At 44.1% G+C, this 16102-nt stretch overlaps 1 protein-coding gene across 8 annotated transcripts in view; it reads left to right on the top strand.

Annotated features, from left to right (window-relative positions):
* The window catches only part of LOC119661005 (serine/threonine-protein phosphatase 2B catalytic subunit 3-like), a 134053-nt gene that overhangs the window by 30347 nt on the left and 87604 nt on the right, over nucleotides 1-16102 (top strand). For all 8 annotated transcript variants that reach the window (XM_038070130.1, XM_038070125.1, XM_038070131.1 and 5 more), the window contains one exon: nucleotides 12426-13135. In XM_038070130.1, the coding sequence (XP_037926058.1) occupies nucleotides 12976-13135 (160 nt within the window). In that variant the 5' untranslated portion in view covers nucleotides 12426-12975. The remainder of the gene's footprint in view (nucleotides 1-12425; nucleotides 13136-16102) is intronic.

Genomic DNA, 16102 nt, shown 5'->3' on the forward strand with positions numbered 1-16102 from the left:
AGGATAAGCTTTGATTTTTTTTTCACAAGCTCCCCGTAAGACGAACTGCCCTTGGTGGAGATCACAATTACCTCAGGGCGAAGTCCCACTTCAATGAATGCAAGACGAGGTACATGGTGGCAACGTCAGTGCCAAAAACCAAAAACTTAACAACATCGAATCGCACTGGTCAAAGATCAGAACCAATAACAGCTATGATGATGAAATCCGCCCATGGTTGTTGGCTGCCAACAGAGCCTATTTCAGCTTACAAAAACTGTTCCGCTCGAAACGTCAAAGCTCTTACTATACAAGACAAAGGGTTCTTAGCAAAAAAATTCCGAACTCTTGGCCGCGTTCGAAAGAAGACCCCTCCGAAGAATTTTTGGCCCCCTACATGAGGATGGACGATTCCGTAGCCTAGACAATGACGAAATCTATGAGCGATACCATGACCGTCAAGTTGTGGATAAAATCCGGCTCAATAGGTTACGGTGGGCGCGTCACTTAATCTGTATGGATGAGGATGATCCAGCCTTGTAGACTGGCAATATCTATGGTAGAAACAGAAGACGAGGCAGACCCTGCCTAAAATGGAGCAATGGCTTAGGCCAGGACACCAGACAGCTTTTAGGGATATCGAATTGGTGGACCTCAGCGCAAAACCGGGATGTCTGGAGTTCCTTATTAAGGCAGGCCTAGATCGGATACCGGTTGTTGCGCCGTTGATGATGGTGATGAACTATTAACTTTTAAAATTGCGAAAGGTTTCCTTTTCACTGATCCTCGAAGTTTTTCGCTAAGTTTTGCAGGAAAAGACCTTCCAGATATCCTTATTCGGATTCTTCAAGCCTTTTTTTGCCTTTTACCTCCCTTTTGCGTAGCTCCTTTTCAAAGTGTTCCTACAAGTTTGATAGGACAGATTTAAATCCGAACCCTGAGGTGGCTGGGCAAGAGTCCTTTTGACATTCTAGATGACCCCCCCCCCCCATATCATAATGCTTCCACCGCCGTGTTTAGCTGCTGGCTCAATACTATGATCCAGGCAGTGACCACCCTTCTCCAAATCAACTGTAGGCCATCGGAACCGAAAATGTTGAATCTAGAGTCGTGGTCCAAAAGAACGGTTTTCCAAAGCTCTTCTGTCTTATTAACAAACCCTTGAGCATATACAACTCGTTTTTAAGGTTTTGTGTAGAGCAAACCTTTATTAACATCGATTTACTGTCTACCGGTCTGTCTGTCGTCTGTCCTTCCACTAATAATGGACGTGATGAATTTGTAGAGGGTTGGTAAGCAAGTGATCGGTCTTGTGTGTGCGGGGTCCTGCACCGTGTCCTTCTTAGGGATAAGGTAGGTAATCCCCGTAGTGAGGAAAGGTGGAAATTCCTCCAGCCGACTCATGACCTCATTTATACTGCGTGCCAACCGACTGTGCACGCTGGTAAATTTCTTATACCAGAAATTCTCCACCCGATCCCAGGTCTGGATCGGGTGGAGTTCTTCGAGATGGTTATGGCTCGTCGAACTTCCTCTTCGGTAACATCCGCAAAATTCATGCCAGGTGTATTGGCATGGCGGGTGCCTTCGGCGGTGATCCACTCAGCATGCAGGGCAGGTAACCCCCAAAGTCCACCCCAAAATACTCTTTCGCTTCGCGTCTGGGCGCTCTGTTGGGATTCGTTGAGAGATCTGAAAAAGCTCCGCTGGTTACTCGCGTATGTTGCATTCTGGTTACGTCTGGAGTGACTTTCGCCATACCGTCGTAACCGACTGCATATGACAGAAAGTTGTTGTTTTAGTGTGTCCAGAATTTCAACAACGGGTGTCTCACTGGGGATGGCATATTTCCGGTAAACCCTCTGCACTTTATTTCTCACCCGTCGGCTGGCATTGACAGTGCTGATCTGAATCAGTCTAGCAATGTCCTGCCTTAGTGAGTCCCGCCGACGTTCCAGACGAATTTTCCATGGTGGATCTCTTTTGTCACTCAAACCAATAACACGAAAGCGAATCTTCTGACCATGCAATCTGACAGCTGTGATTACACCACAATGCACAAGTGATTGTAGTTGCAGCAGCGACATATCAGCACAGAGCCGAGATGCAATCTGATCATTGATTTGAGATAGAATTCCCGGAGTTGCTGGAGATGCAAAGAGCCTGGGAATACCTGGTCTATGCAAAGGATCCATATCCGGGAATTCCATACACGCTCTTTGGAATTCGTCCCGAACCTCAGCGGAAACCTCAGCTGAACGGCGGAGAAGAGTGCTTCGGCGAATACTGAAACTGTTGCCTGCAGTGCGGCGTGGTGTTGTTGATGCCGCCGCCTCTGCCCCCATCGACTCTCGGTCACCAGTTTCCCCGATGACCTCAAGTCGAACACGTCCCCGGATGGTGGCCGGGATTGTGTCGCTGCGGGTAATAAAGCGGTACTGGTCTGTGACTGACAATTGCGGGAAACGCTCGACGAATCTCTGGTGCAACAAGGGGCGGTAAGATGTTGTACCTGCCCCCGCCGTTATTTCGTAGTAGGAGCGGATGATGAAGAGGTTCATTTCTTCAGTCCATTTCATCCGCTTCCTACGCGAACCTGCTGAAGTGGTGGCCACAGATTGTGGCGAAACAGCTGTAGCAGGCGGAGCTGTGCTCCTGGTCGTCGTGGCGCCTAGACGTCGAACCGCCCCACGACTAGCGGTTTCGACGCCGTGCTGTCCATTACGAGAGCCCGACCCAGTCACCAAGTCAGACGACTCCCGCCAGTTATCCGTACCGGACCTTAAATTTCTTCTTCTTCTCATTTTTGGTGGTGCATTTTATCCCTAGCTGCCAGGTGTTGAGATATTATTATTATTATAAGGCTCTGTACCTTCTGAGCCTGCAGGGAATTTCAAATCGATCAGACCAGAAACAATCCCCCAGTTAATGCCAAAAATAAGCATTTAATTACATTCCGTTGATCTGTTTGGTTTTACTGGTGCCCATGCCTCCCTTGTTGCAGCTCCCCTCCTTTTGTCGGTATTGGATGAAAAAGAGCCAATCGTATCACGCCAAGATTTTGCACAAGCGAAAAACATTGTCTCGATCAACTATATTTCGTACCAAACTCACGAATAGACAGAAATATTCTGAGTATTCTCTAATTAGCTGCTTACCGTGTTCACATGACTTAATACCATTATTATTTCGGAGTTAAATTTTCTTCTTGGAATCCGCCAGCCGCTCTTTAAAATCTATTTTCATAAGAACATGCACGGTGCTGAAAAGAGAAGGGGGCGTGTAGTGAAAACTGTAGTCAGACAACCTGACAAGCCTTACCATGCAAATGACAAGGAGTTTGATGTAAATTTTCCTCGGGGTCAGAAAAAATTTCGGAAGATTTATATGTGGGATGAAATCTACCGAAGGTGGGTGGTATTAGATAGGAAGAGAAACTATAAATAAACAATTAACAAATCAACGAATCTGATAACAGCGGCCGGACAACAAATCGAGTTGCATCATCGAAAGAAAATTGGCCTGTTCTGTAGCTCTCCCATCAAATGGATTCGCTGACCAGGTTATACCAAAAAATGAAGCCAGAAAAAAATCAGATAAATATTGCCCTAGAAGCTGTGATTTAATGGTGCTGTAAACGCAACACTGGTCATGGGTGCCTCCGCAACACCATTTTATGTCTCCTCCCCCTACCTTAACCCGAAATATTGTGTCCACAATCTAAAAATACCTCCTACAACGCCAAGCGCGAAGTGTACAACAACGGTGGCACCCACTTCTCTAGAACTGAAAAAAACATCTCGCGTACGCTGTCTGCAAAAATGGATTGGGGGTTTTTTTTTTCTTGGCAACCAATATGGTGATTGGCATTTGTATACATTTGAGGCAGGCAACCACCTGATCCTCTTGAGTGGGACAGAATGCAATCAAAATAATATAAATATAAATTCAATTTCTAGAGGGGTTGACAGAGAGGCGTCAATATCTTAAAATATTCTTTGTTTCCCGGTTAAGATAAATTTGATATGGCGTATAACCCCTATTGTATCTTTTAAAATAGGCATTTATATCAGCTGATCAATGATAAGAATTTTAAGGTAAATGTCATTTGCGTGACATTTCTATTTTGCCTTTATCAGCAGGATGACGTCTTGGGGCGTGTTTGGGGCGAATTCGACGTGAATTTTTCTTTTATTTTCAAACCATCTTCTTTGATCCTGAGTTCAGCTCGTTAGATTTAGACAGTTCGCCTCTATACCTCATACAAGAACCGTGGGTTGTTGCTGGGGTAGTCAGGGGCCTAAACTTCCAACATGCTGACCTATTGTATGTCAATGGAAGCGATCGACCCCGCACCTGCATGGTAGTCTCCAAAGACTTCCAGGCTAATTTGGTTAACGACCTATGTGATGGCGATACCACATCGGCTTATCTAACCATAAAGAGATACTATGGTGCTTTGCATACTTTCCCTACGAGGCAGAAGACGTTCCCAGATTCATCAGAGCTATCCAATATGGCAAAAGTAGAGGCATGGGGGTAATACCAGGATGTGATGTCAACGCTCATCACATATGCTAGGGAAGTTCGAACGTCAATGCAAGAAGATCGAGGCTACCTACTAGTATCTAGTAGGAACCGATTTGCAGATCCTTAATTTCTTCAATGTAGTCAGGCGAGAGGTCATTGACATCACGATGGCATCTCCTGACATCGCGGCTCTGAAGGGAGAGTGGAAAGTATCAAACGATATCACACTCTCGGATCACAGACGCATTGATTTCGTTATGGGCATAGATCCACCTCCACCGACTCCATTTCGGAATCCGAGGAAGACAGATTGGGTGATGTATCAAATAGAATTGAGCGCCCGAGTCACGATCCCTGGGAGGCACATCAAATCAATTGCTGGAATTGAGAAGACAACCCAGATGATCACAACTAGCATGAGAGAAGCTTTCGAAAAAAACTGTCCACTCAAGATGCCAAAGAAGGGGGTAAACCACCATGGTGAAACTCAGATTTGTCAAAACAGAGGAGAACGACAAGGATGCTCCCCAATCGTGCTCTGAAGGGTGAATCAGGCACTAGCTGGAATCGCTATAAACATGCAGACAAGGCTCTAAAGAAGAGCATAAGATCGGCTAAACGATCATCTTGGAGACGCTTCTGCGAAGAGACTAACTCTCTTGAGGCAACCTCAAAGCTGAAGCGGATTCTGGTCAAAGAACTTAGCCAGAAACTGGGGTATTTACGTTTACAAAGAATGGGAAGTACACAGAAGGCGATGAAGATTCGGAAAGCAGCTTGAAGTGCACCTCCCAGGCAGCATCCGAAATCTAATCTCGGGGCCAACAGGTGCATACAGCCCTCAACCGAGAGACTGGAATCTGGCATGCAAAGTAGTATCACTGGAGCGAATGAAAGTGGCATTTAACTCGTTCCATAGATACAAATCTATAGGTCCGGATGGCATCATCCCTGCGCTAGTAATAGAGGGAATGGATGCCCTGGGTCTACACATTCGGAATATATATCGTGCATGCCTAGCACACACTTATATTCCAATTAAATGGCGGGATGTGAAGGTGTTGTTCATTCCCAAACCAGGAAAACCCACCCACACAGACGCAGAAAGCTTTCGACCGATCAGCCTAACGTCCTTTCTGCTTAAAGGACTAGAAAGACTAGTAGATCGGTTCATAAGGGATACACACATTTCGAAGTGGCCACGTCATCATAGGCAACACGCCTACCAGAAAGGCAAATCCATGGAGACAACACTGCATCAACTTACGGCAAAAATTGAAAAGGCGATGTCCGAAAAAGAACACGCCTCAGGCGCATTCATGGGCATCGAAGGTACCTTCAATTATGCCTCATTCGCGGCAATTTGTGATGCGGCAAGACCGGATGGAATCGTACCGCTGCTAATCAGTTGGATCCTTCACATGCTAGAGTGGAGAAAAATCCACATATCGGTCGGCCAGAAGTCTATTGAAGCAGAATGTCTCAGGGGTTGCCCACAGGGAGGGGTTCTCTCTCCACTGTTATGGCTCTTGGTGATGGATACCCTGCTGTGGCTCCTGGAGGACAAAAAAGTCTTCGCGCCAGCATTTGCGGACGACCTAGCCATAATAATTACCGGCGAATTTGCGGACACAGTATGTGACCGCTTGAATGCAACTCTGCATGTAATCCACAGCTGGTGCTTCCGGAATGGACTCACGGTGAACGTTAGGAAGACGGATGGATCGGGGGCAGGGGTGTTCTCGGAGAATCCGATTACAGAACTGGCCCGACCCCTCGCAAAAATGACGACCATATTCCCGGCGGAAATATATGCCATTTCATTGGCAACAGAAGAATGTCTGCGATAAAAGTGGAAGGGTCGCACCATTCGAATCTGTTCCGACAGTCGGGCGGCATTATCAGCACTAAATGGCAACAACATATCAAGCCAGTTGGTGTGGAGTTGTCATCAGGTGCTGCTGAAACTTGGCCGACTGTACGAAACATTCCTGATGTGGGTGCCTGGGCATTCTAACATCGCCGATAATGAGGGGGCTGACAGACTGACTCGCCGAGGGTCTGGATCCACAATGGTGGGCCCAGAACCAGCTGTTGGAATCCGACCATCTACGGTCAACTGTACTTTGAAGGGTGAAATTGCAAGGGTTCACGCAATCGAGTGGAGAAATTTGGACTCTTGCCGGCAAGCGAAGATCCTTGTGAAAGAGCCTAGGCCCACTAGAGCGGCATTTTTGTTGTCCCTTAAAAAGTGGGACATGAAAACCTAGTAGGGCTTTTGACGGGACACTGCTCCTTAAACTACCATATGGAAAAGATTGGGGTGGTGGTTTCGGCTATGTGCAGCCAATGTGAGGAGGAGGAGGAAACGGCCATACGCTTTTTATGGAGCTGCCCGGCATCCTCAAATCTCAGACGAAACCCCCAAAACATCATGGGCCACACCAAGGAAGCTCAACTCCAATCAAACCAGTAAGAGATCCACTTTAGTTGTTCTATGGTCTAGGTACCTATTAAACAGAAGGCGGAAGTGGCAGTGGATAGGTGACACTTTGAAAGTGGTCGTCAACTCTATTTCTGGCTACACCATGTAATCGAATCAACTATCCCAAGGTGATCAATGAACGGGCTGTTCTAGATGCACAGAGTATAGAACCGTAAAAGAGAAGGGTGTGCTTCCAAGGAAGTCGTAGTCGGTGGGGCTCATTCCGTGTATCCCAACCTCAGTCCCAATTACTGTCTTACATTAATCTGAATACCACAATACGTGACTCCTCTGATGGTTGTCATTTCAATGATTGCAGTCCTTCTTACTTTCACTTTGGAATCGAAGCAACGTAAAATTAGTTCTCATCCCCAAGGGTGGGTTTATGATATCGTTACTAATTTTACTATGTCTGTGCCCACAAGGCGTTCAGTTGACACCTGTAGATCCTAAGTTTCTCCTCTTCGATCGCTACCAGATCTAAGGGTGGCAATCGTACCAACGTTTCTGGCCTAAGTGGCCACGTGGAGATGTAGATAGGGTTTGGTAGTAGAGCTGTTGGTGTTGATTCATCAGGCGTTTTACAGGTTTCATGCTCCATCGCGGGGGACCTATACTACTCTTTGACCGCCTACCAAATAATGGTGTAATTTAATAGAGGGCACATACACGCGCTATGGGCCGGGTTTACAAGAACTTGTTATAGTTTTTAGGGTTTTATGGAACCTAGTTTATTTAACTTTTCCTTTTTAATCGACCTGATACGCTTCGAGATAAGCAACCAAATAGACCCTCAGCAGCCGGCTAAACGTTTTCCACATCGTGTTTAAACAATAACGAGGAAAAACGCCTGGAAAGTTTTGGTACCAATACCGGCTTTAACCTTTCCATAGAACCCTTACCTTACCACCTGTGGGTATTCTATTTTCTTGGATTTAACAACCCAACGCTTGGGTTGGTTTTGCGTGGCTGAGTTTGTCCTTTTTCGAGACCAGTTAATTTTGGCGGCAGCGATCCTTTACGTCGCTTTTCACAGCCTCTGTAAGTGGAGGGGCGTTGGCCCTTACAATTTTCACAGTTTGCCGAGGAAGCTCTGTTGCCTGGACATTTTGAAGATTCATCAGCAGTCATCAGCACATTTCACACATTTTTGATTTTGATTGCAATACCTTTGAGTGTGATTGAAACCTTGGTATCTTTGGTACTGGGGTATTAGGTCGCTGACTTTTCTCAGTGCTTCTATTTTGAAGCTGTGAATTTTTTCTGGGTTTTCACTATTGTCAATCAACGGCGCAACAACCGGTATCCGGTCTAGGCCTGCCTAAATAAGGAACTCCAGACATCCCGGTTTTGCGCCGAGGTCCACCAATTCGATATCCCTAAAGGCTGTCTGGCGTCCTGGCCTATGTCATCGCTCCATCTTAGGCAGGGTCTGTCTCGTCTTCTTTTTGTACCATAGATATTGCCCTTATAGACTTTCCGGGCTGGATCATCCTCATTCATACGGATTAAGTAACCCGCCCACTGTGACCTATTGAGCCGGATTTTATCGCTCATAGTCCATCCCCATGTAGGGGGCTAATCCTAACAATGTGTGTGCTCGAGAACAATGGACCACCAAAATCATAATTTCAAGTGGTACCGCCCAGAACTGAGCAATTTAAATATCTGGAGTCAATGTTATCAGTCAATGAAGAACTGCGTTATGGAATTGCTTCCCGCATTAACGCAGCCTGGATAAAGTGGCGTTCCACAACTCTCTGCTATCGGCGTATCGACGAACGTCTCAAATCTAAAATTTATCGCAATGTCGTCTGTCCTGTCGCTCTCTATGGTTTTGAGTGTTGGTCGACTATAAAAGACAATGGACGGCGTCTTGCGCTAAAAAAGAGGAAGATGTTGCGTTGGACTAATGACGTGACACGCTTTGATCACATCCGAAATGAGGATATTTATGATTCATATGGGGTTGCACCGATCGTGGAAAAACGAGAGAGAGAAGCATATTCGATGGTATGGGCACGTAATTCGCGCCGAAGTCGATGGTAAACAACCAAAAGACCGGCCGAAACAAGGGTGAATTGATAAGCTGGATGAGGATTTAAAGGGTTGGAGATTGGATCCAGATCAGGCATTTGATAGAACCAAATGGCAAAATCGATCACGACGAACCGACCCGGCTTGTGAACAGGAAAAAGGCTGAAGAAAAAGAAGTAGGTGGTCGCAGGAAGGCAATTGTTATGCAGATTCTTCGTTGACGAGGATTCTACCTTCGCCATTCATTTTAAGTCCTGAAAACCCGAAAAACTATACGAAATGCAGGGACGCTTTAGCTTTTCCGCGCATTAGCTCCAGATAGCAGAAGCCGTCACACTATCGTCCAAATTTGCGAATTGGTAGCTTTAAAAAGTGCCTAATTAGAAATTGTATTGTGGTCTCTTTATTCTTTTTCGTGCGCAATAGAGGGAAAACGGCTCTGACAATTCGTTTACTGACTCAATAAAGGTTGCTATGTAGGGTCCTATGAGTAAGTTTCTGATAATCGGTGCATTGAAGAAATCATCGCTTTTGACTCCCCGCCTTTCCAACAAATGTCAAAACTAAAACTGGCTTCCAAAAGTACTAATGGAAACCTTTCATTTGATATCCAACATGACTATATTCGGTGAAAAAAAAGTGTACAACCCCCCTTTTGCATGGATGAGGACTAAACTGAGGAAACTCAACGTAGAAAAAAATAACTTGCTGCATGTTGGGGCGTTCATAGTTCTTACCCTCTCACCAAATTTGGCGTCAATCGGCACAACCATTTCTGAGAAAAGTAGGTATGACAGACAGACAGACAGATATTGAACCGATTTTAGTAAGGTTTTGTTTTACAAACAAAACAATTGTGTGTGTGCGTGTATGGTGGGGGAGAAGCTACAGCTTCTGAGCACTCAGACCGTGTTGGCCCATTGTACTCGCCTCTCCCGTCTAAAGGAATATTCCGGATTCGTTAACGTATCGCAGGATTTCCGCTAGTGGATGTGATGCTACCCGTCGCAATTGGAGGACACCGGCACCAAAGATCTGATGCCTGATGCGTCCATAGGCGGGGCATTCACATAGGAAATGCTCCGTGGATTCCGCTTCCTCATTACGGGAGGGACACGTATCATCTTCGGTAATTCCTATTCTGAACATATGCGCAGCTAGTGAATTATGGCCTGTCAGAATGCCCACAATACACCTGCAAGTCCTCCTGCTTTTCGACAGGATAAACTTTGCGGTACGTATGTTGGGTTCTGGCAGGAAAAGTTTGGTGTGTCGAGCAGCATTTAGGCTCTGCCACCTGTCATTATGGGAAACTTGTTCACAATTTTTGAAAACAGATTTAGCCAATGCTATTGATACCCCAATTGCTGGCTCCGGTCCCGGCATAGGGGAAATTGACCCCTCTTTCGCTAAAGCGTCCGAGATTTCATTTCCCTCTATGCCACAGTGACCAGGTACCCAGAGTAGTTCCACCGTATTGAATCTAGACATAGAGTTCAAACGGTTTCTGCATTCCTGAACGATTTTCGAGGTGCTCAATGCCCTCAGTGCAGCTTGACTGTCACTGCCTGCCCTTCAACCGCTCGTCAATCACCCAGTTTGCCACTCTTAGGATCGCATAAACTTCGGCTTGAAAAACCATGGCATATTGTCCCAAAGGAAAAGCCCACTTCTCGTTTTTATTCGAGAGGTTGACTCCGGCTCCAGAACCCTCTTCTGTATTTGAGCCATCGGTGGCCACGAATTCCTCTGGGTTTTCCTAGTCCTCTCTATGCTTCAGGGTAACTACATATCTTCTACCAAACAGATGCATGGGGACACGAGAATCGGAAGGCATTGTAAGAACTGGATTTAATCCTCCCAGTAACTCTTCCAATGCTCTGTGCCCCCCACATCCGTTGTTTTCCCATAGATCTAATCGAATTAGCCTATCAGCTGCTGAATAAATATATCCAGGGGCTGCAAATTGAGTAGTGCATTCCGACCTGCGCCGGATGTCGTGCTCATAGCACCAGTGATACCCAGACAAACAGTTCTTTGCAGTGCGTCTAGTTTACGGTGAAAACCTTTTTGCCTCACCTTAACCCACCACACTACGGATGCATATACGAACATCGGCCTAATGATGGCAACGTATATCCACATTACCACATGAGACCTGAGTCCCCATGTCGAGGTAAAGGTCCGTCTGGACAGCGCATAAGCTGTGAGAGCTCGTTTCATCTTTACCTCTACATGTTTGTTCCAAAGAAGTTTTTTATCTAGAGTGACCCCCAGATATTTCACTTCTTCGGAGAGTTGAAGGGTAGTACCCCTCATCTCAGGGAGACAAAGTCCATCCAGTTTCCTCCTTTTTGTGAATAAAACCATTGTGGTTTTATTTGGATTAACTGACAAACCATGTCTAAGGCACCAGCTGCCTATCAAATCAACGGCACGCTGTATATTCCTACACACCGTTCCAAGATCCCGATCAACAGCAAGTGCAGCCACGTCATCAGCATAAGCTTGAGCGTGTATTGGCAAATTTTGCAGTTCGCATAGTAGTGAGTCGATCAGCATACTCCACAGAAGCGGCGAAAGCACACCTCCTTGGGGACAGCCCTTCGTTGCTTCTGTACTCAGGTAGCGATCGACCCCTACCTCAGCGCACAACAATCTTTGGGTTAGCATAGCATGGATCCACTTAATTAAAGCATCATCAACACCATGCGCTCTGACGGCATCACAAAGTTTTTGAAAAGGCGCACAGTCAAAAGCCCCTTCAATGTCCACGAACACCCCCATTCAAAGTTGCATCCTCTATCTTTGCGACCAAAGAATGAAGAGCAGACTCACAGGACTTTCCACATTGGTAAGCATGTTGGTTTTCACTAAGTGGGTGTGACCTAAGTGCGTTTCCACGAATGTGACGCTCCACCAGTCTCTCCAAACCTTTCAGCAAGAATGAAGTCAACCTGATCTGTCTGAAGTTCTTTGGATTAGGATAGTCATCTTTCCCAGGTTTCGGTATGAAAACTACCTTAACCTGTTGCCAAGAAGAAGACACGTAGCCCAGAGCAAGACATCTTTGAAAAATATTTCTTAGAGGTCGCTCTAAATGCTCCATACCCTCCTTTAGCATTGCCGGATAGATGCCATCCATGCCAGGTGCTTTGAAATGTTCAAAGGACAGTTTGGCAGCTCTCACCTTTTGCATGGGTAACAACCGTGTTGAAGGGGTGTGCAAGAACCGAAACAAAACAATTAAAAAAATGACAATCAGAAGGAAGAGGTTATTTATCAAAAAAGGAGGAGGGATTTTCTCTTTCATTAAATTCCTATTTCAAACATTTACAATACAATATTTTTCGTATTCATTTGAAAAAGTTATAACATTCCCATTTTATTCCAGGTGGCTTCGAGTGGGCGTGTGTGAATGCTTCTAAGTGCTTTGTTAATCTATTCTACATTAGTTTGTGCTAGTTAAGTGACAAGAAATTAGAAAGAATTAGATTTATGATATTTGCAATTTAAGGACTTAAATCGACAAGCAACAAAAGAAGATAATTATTCTAAGTGAAACTAATTGCAAGTCATTTCATACAACCTAAGAATTTAGAAAACAAGAGGTTAATATAAATAAGAAATAATTTAATAATTAAATAATTTAATAATCAACCCCGCCCTTTCTTCTTTCTCCGATATAGAAAATATGTTAATATAAATATTGAAATCAATCATTTCTTCGACGAAACAGTGCGTGCGTGTGTGCTGATCTACTAAAATTAAACAAATATAAAATACATATTAAACCATAAAATAAATAATTTATAAAATATTTACAAATATATTTACATATACATCTAAAGGATACACTTAATCCGCTACAAAAATTCAATCTAATAATTATTAAAATAATAAATTAAAGTACTCTAAAATAAACAAATAAAATATTTAAAAAAATGTCATCAAACAGTCAAACGACACAACCACACTCTCAAACCGCTAATCAACCATCATCGCAAAATCAACAAACGAATCAACAGCAACCGCAACAAACTAATCAACAGCAACAGCAAAATCAACAGAAAAAATCTTCAACGACGGATCGTGTTATAGACAGTAAGTAATTGTATCTATTTTTTGCAAGTGATTTATACAATTTTTCCGATAATAAGATTCTCTTGCATTAGATATGTGTGGTTTCAAAATCAATGATAAATTTTTATTTAAATAATTACCAGCGTATATCATAAATTTGATTTTTTCTGCATTGAATATTGAATTAAATAATTTAAATTTATTATTTGTTATGTTAATTATTGCTCATTGTATAATTCATTGTTTGCTATATCACTTTATTATTTATTTCAATAGGAATTATTTAGAGAAGGGAAAAGTTTCGTATATTTCTCTTCACTTTAAGTTTCTCGTGTTTCTTTCTAATCGAAACAATCAATTCCATGTTTTGCTAATAAATCCTCAGCACTTTTTATATGAAAAAATTGCAGGAAAATTAGTAATAAACAAGCAATTTTTTTACTATTTAATTTATTTAGAGACCTAGATATATGTTTATATTTGACTTTTATTCTTGTTTATCTTTCTCTTTGGATTTTTATTTTTTTTTAACGATTTTGACTTTATTTACAGCAAACTTATATAATTATTTTAATTAAAGAGATTAAATATAACTACAAATATAATTCTACCAAATATAATTATATTAATTTGAGGGTCCATGAATAATTTAGTTTTTTTTTTTTTTAAATTGTTTTTTCCATTTTTCTGCTTTATTTATTAAATTTTATTTAGTAATTTAGTTTTAATTAAGTGTGTATGAAATAAGTATGATATAAATGTCCAAATACGAGAAGATATCTGACAATAAGTGAGAAAATATTTGATTGCTTGCAAAGTACACTTTTGTCAACATCTCGTATGAAGTTCTTTCATTTACGTCCTGATTGCATTGCCGTTTATAAATAGTAATTACTTTATTGATAAAATTAAATAGTTTGTAGCTTTTTTTAGACATATTTCAACTTTAAATCTATTTAAAAAAAAATTTAAATTTCATATTTAGGTTTTTGTGTAAGATTTTAGTCAACTGAAACCATCCATTCGTAATACTTTTTCCTATTCTAAACACTGAGGCCTCATAATAGGCGCACTGTATTTTTTCCTTTCAAACGCCTGCCTACGACGTTCGAGGGCTTTTGCAAATTTAATAATATCTCCCAGAGACAGAAAATGTACAGGTCCTTGGTAGGGTAGGTAGGTAGGTATCAGTGGCCGCTCCGAGGAGCCCAATTAGCGCTTTGGTGCGCCGTTTTGATGCCACAAACTCCTAAGACTGTGACTGTTGTTATAGGAACAGGGAAGCAGAGTCCAGCCGGCTCGGATCTTCATAGTCAGCCCATAGCATTCACGAAGGAAAGCAGCTCTCCGACCCTGCAGATAGAAATCTCACTGAGGTCCCCAAAGAATGGTTTACCCAGTGTCCGCAGCCTGACTCGAGCCAGAGCTGGGCAATCGCAGAGAAAGTGCATGAGGGTTTCCCTTTCTTCTCCGCAGCTTCGGCAATGCGAGTTGTAGGGTAAGCCGAGCCTAGCGGCATGGTCCCCTATGGGCCAGTGCCCCGTGCACACTGCCGTAATCTTGAATGCATTTGCACGCGTCTGGCACAGGAGCTCTCGTGATCGGGATATGTTATAAGCGGGTCAAATTCTCCTTGATTTGGCACAGCTTGAAAGCCTTCGCCATCTCAGGCCCGCGGCTGCTAGGTAGTGCGAGTAGATTCGGCCCCCGAGAGCCGCTAGCGGAACACCGACTGTATTCCCCGAGGGACTGCCAAGAGCAGAGCCTTGCCTGGCCAATCCGTCAGTGTGAGTGATGTTGAGCGTGCCGCCCAGATGGTTGAGCGTGTCTCTGCACTGCCCCACCAACCGGGAAGATGTCGTCGTTGAATACAAGGCCTTGATGGCCGCTTGGCTGTCGGTCAAAATGGCTATGTTACGCTTGGGACTCGAATCACGCTCCAGAAATCGACAGACTTCCAATATCGCCTGGAATACACTGGTGAAACCTGGGAGACCATACGACTTGGATAACACCATGTGTATTCGAGAAAACCCCCGCGCCGACTCCATAGGCCAACTTTGATCCGTCCGTAAAGAATAGAGTGTTATAGTCTTGCAACACGCCGCCGGTCTTCCACTTTACCCTGGTTGGAAGGTCCACAGCAAAGTTTCTCGTGAAGTTCAGCTTGCGTGTGACATAGTCCGCGGGGGATGCCCAGTCATCTAGGATGTTACTATGACCGTAGGACTCATCCTACAGCATCCGGACTCACGTAGTCTGACGCCACTTCACGCTGCAACATATTTGATGTGGAGGTCTAGGGGGAGGAGATGCAGGAGTACATTGAGAGCATCTGCCGGGCAGGACTGCAGAGCCCCCGTAGCACCTGCACACGCGGGTCTTTGAATCCTATTAAGCTTTGTTCTATTGTATTTCTTCTTCAAAGCCTGCCACCATACAATAGATCCGTACGTCAGGATTGGACGCACTACAGCGGTGTACATCCAGAGAATCATCCTCGGCCGGAGACTCCATTTCTTTGCAAAGGTTCTCTTACAGGCATAGAAGGCTATACAGGCCTTCTTAACCCTCAGTTCTATGTTCAACCTCCTATTCAGCTTAGGGTCCAGGATTATACCCAGATACTTTACATTAGAGGAAAGAACCAATCTTTGTTCATTCAGCCGTGCGGCCCACAGGCACACCTTTCGCAACGCTCCTTCCATGATGTCGCTCATAATGAACAGAAACATCCCTGATACTAATATTACCAAGTCGTCGGCATACGCCACTACCTTCACCCCGCTGCTGACCAATGTACGTAAAATTTTGTCCATTACTATTAACCAGAGCACCGGTGAGATAGCACTGGTCAAGTGGTTACCTCCCAGATCGGACTGGATTATCCTGGTACTCAGCATGGATATAATCCAATGCGTGAGATACCCCTCAATTCCAATACCGGTCAAGGCTTCCATGATGGCGTTGGTACTGACGTTGTTGAAA

This window comes from Hermetia illucens, chromosome 7, assembly GCF_905115235.1.
Source record: "Hermetia illucens chromosome 7, iHerIll2.2.curated.20191125, whole genome shotgun sequence".
NCBI classification, from domain to species: Eukaryota; Metazoa; Arthropoda; class Insecta; order Diptera; family Stratiomyidae; genus Hermetia; species Hermetia illucens.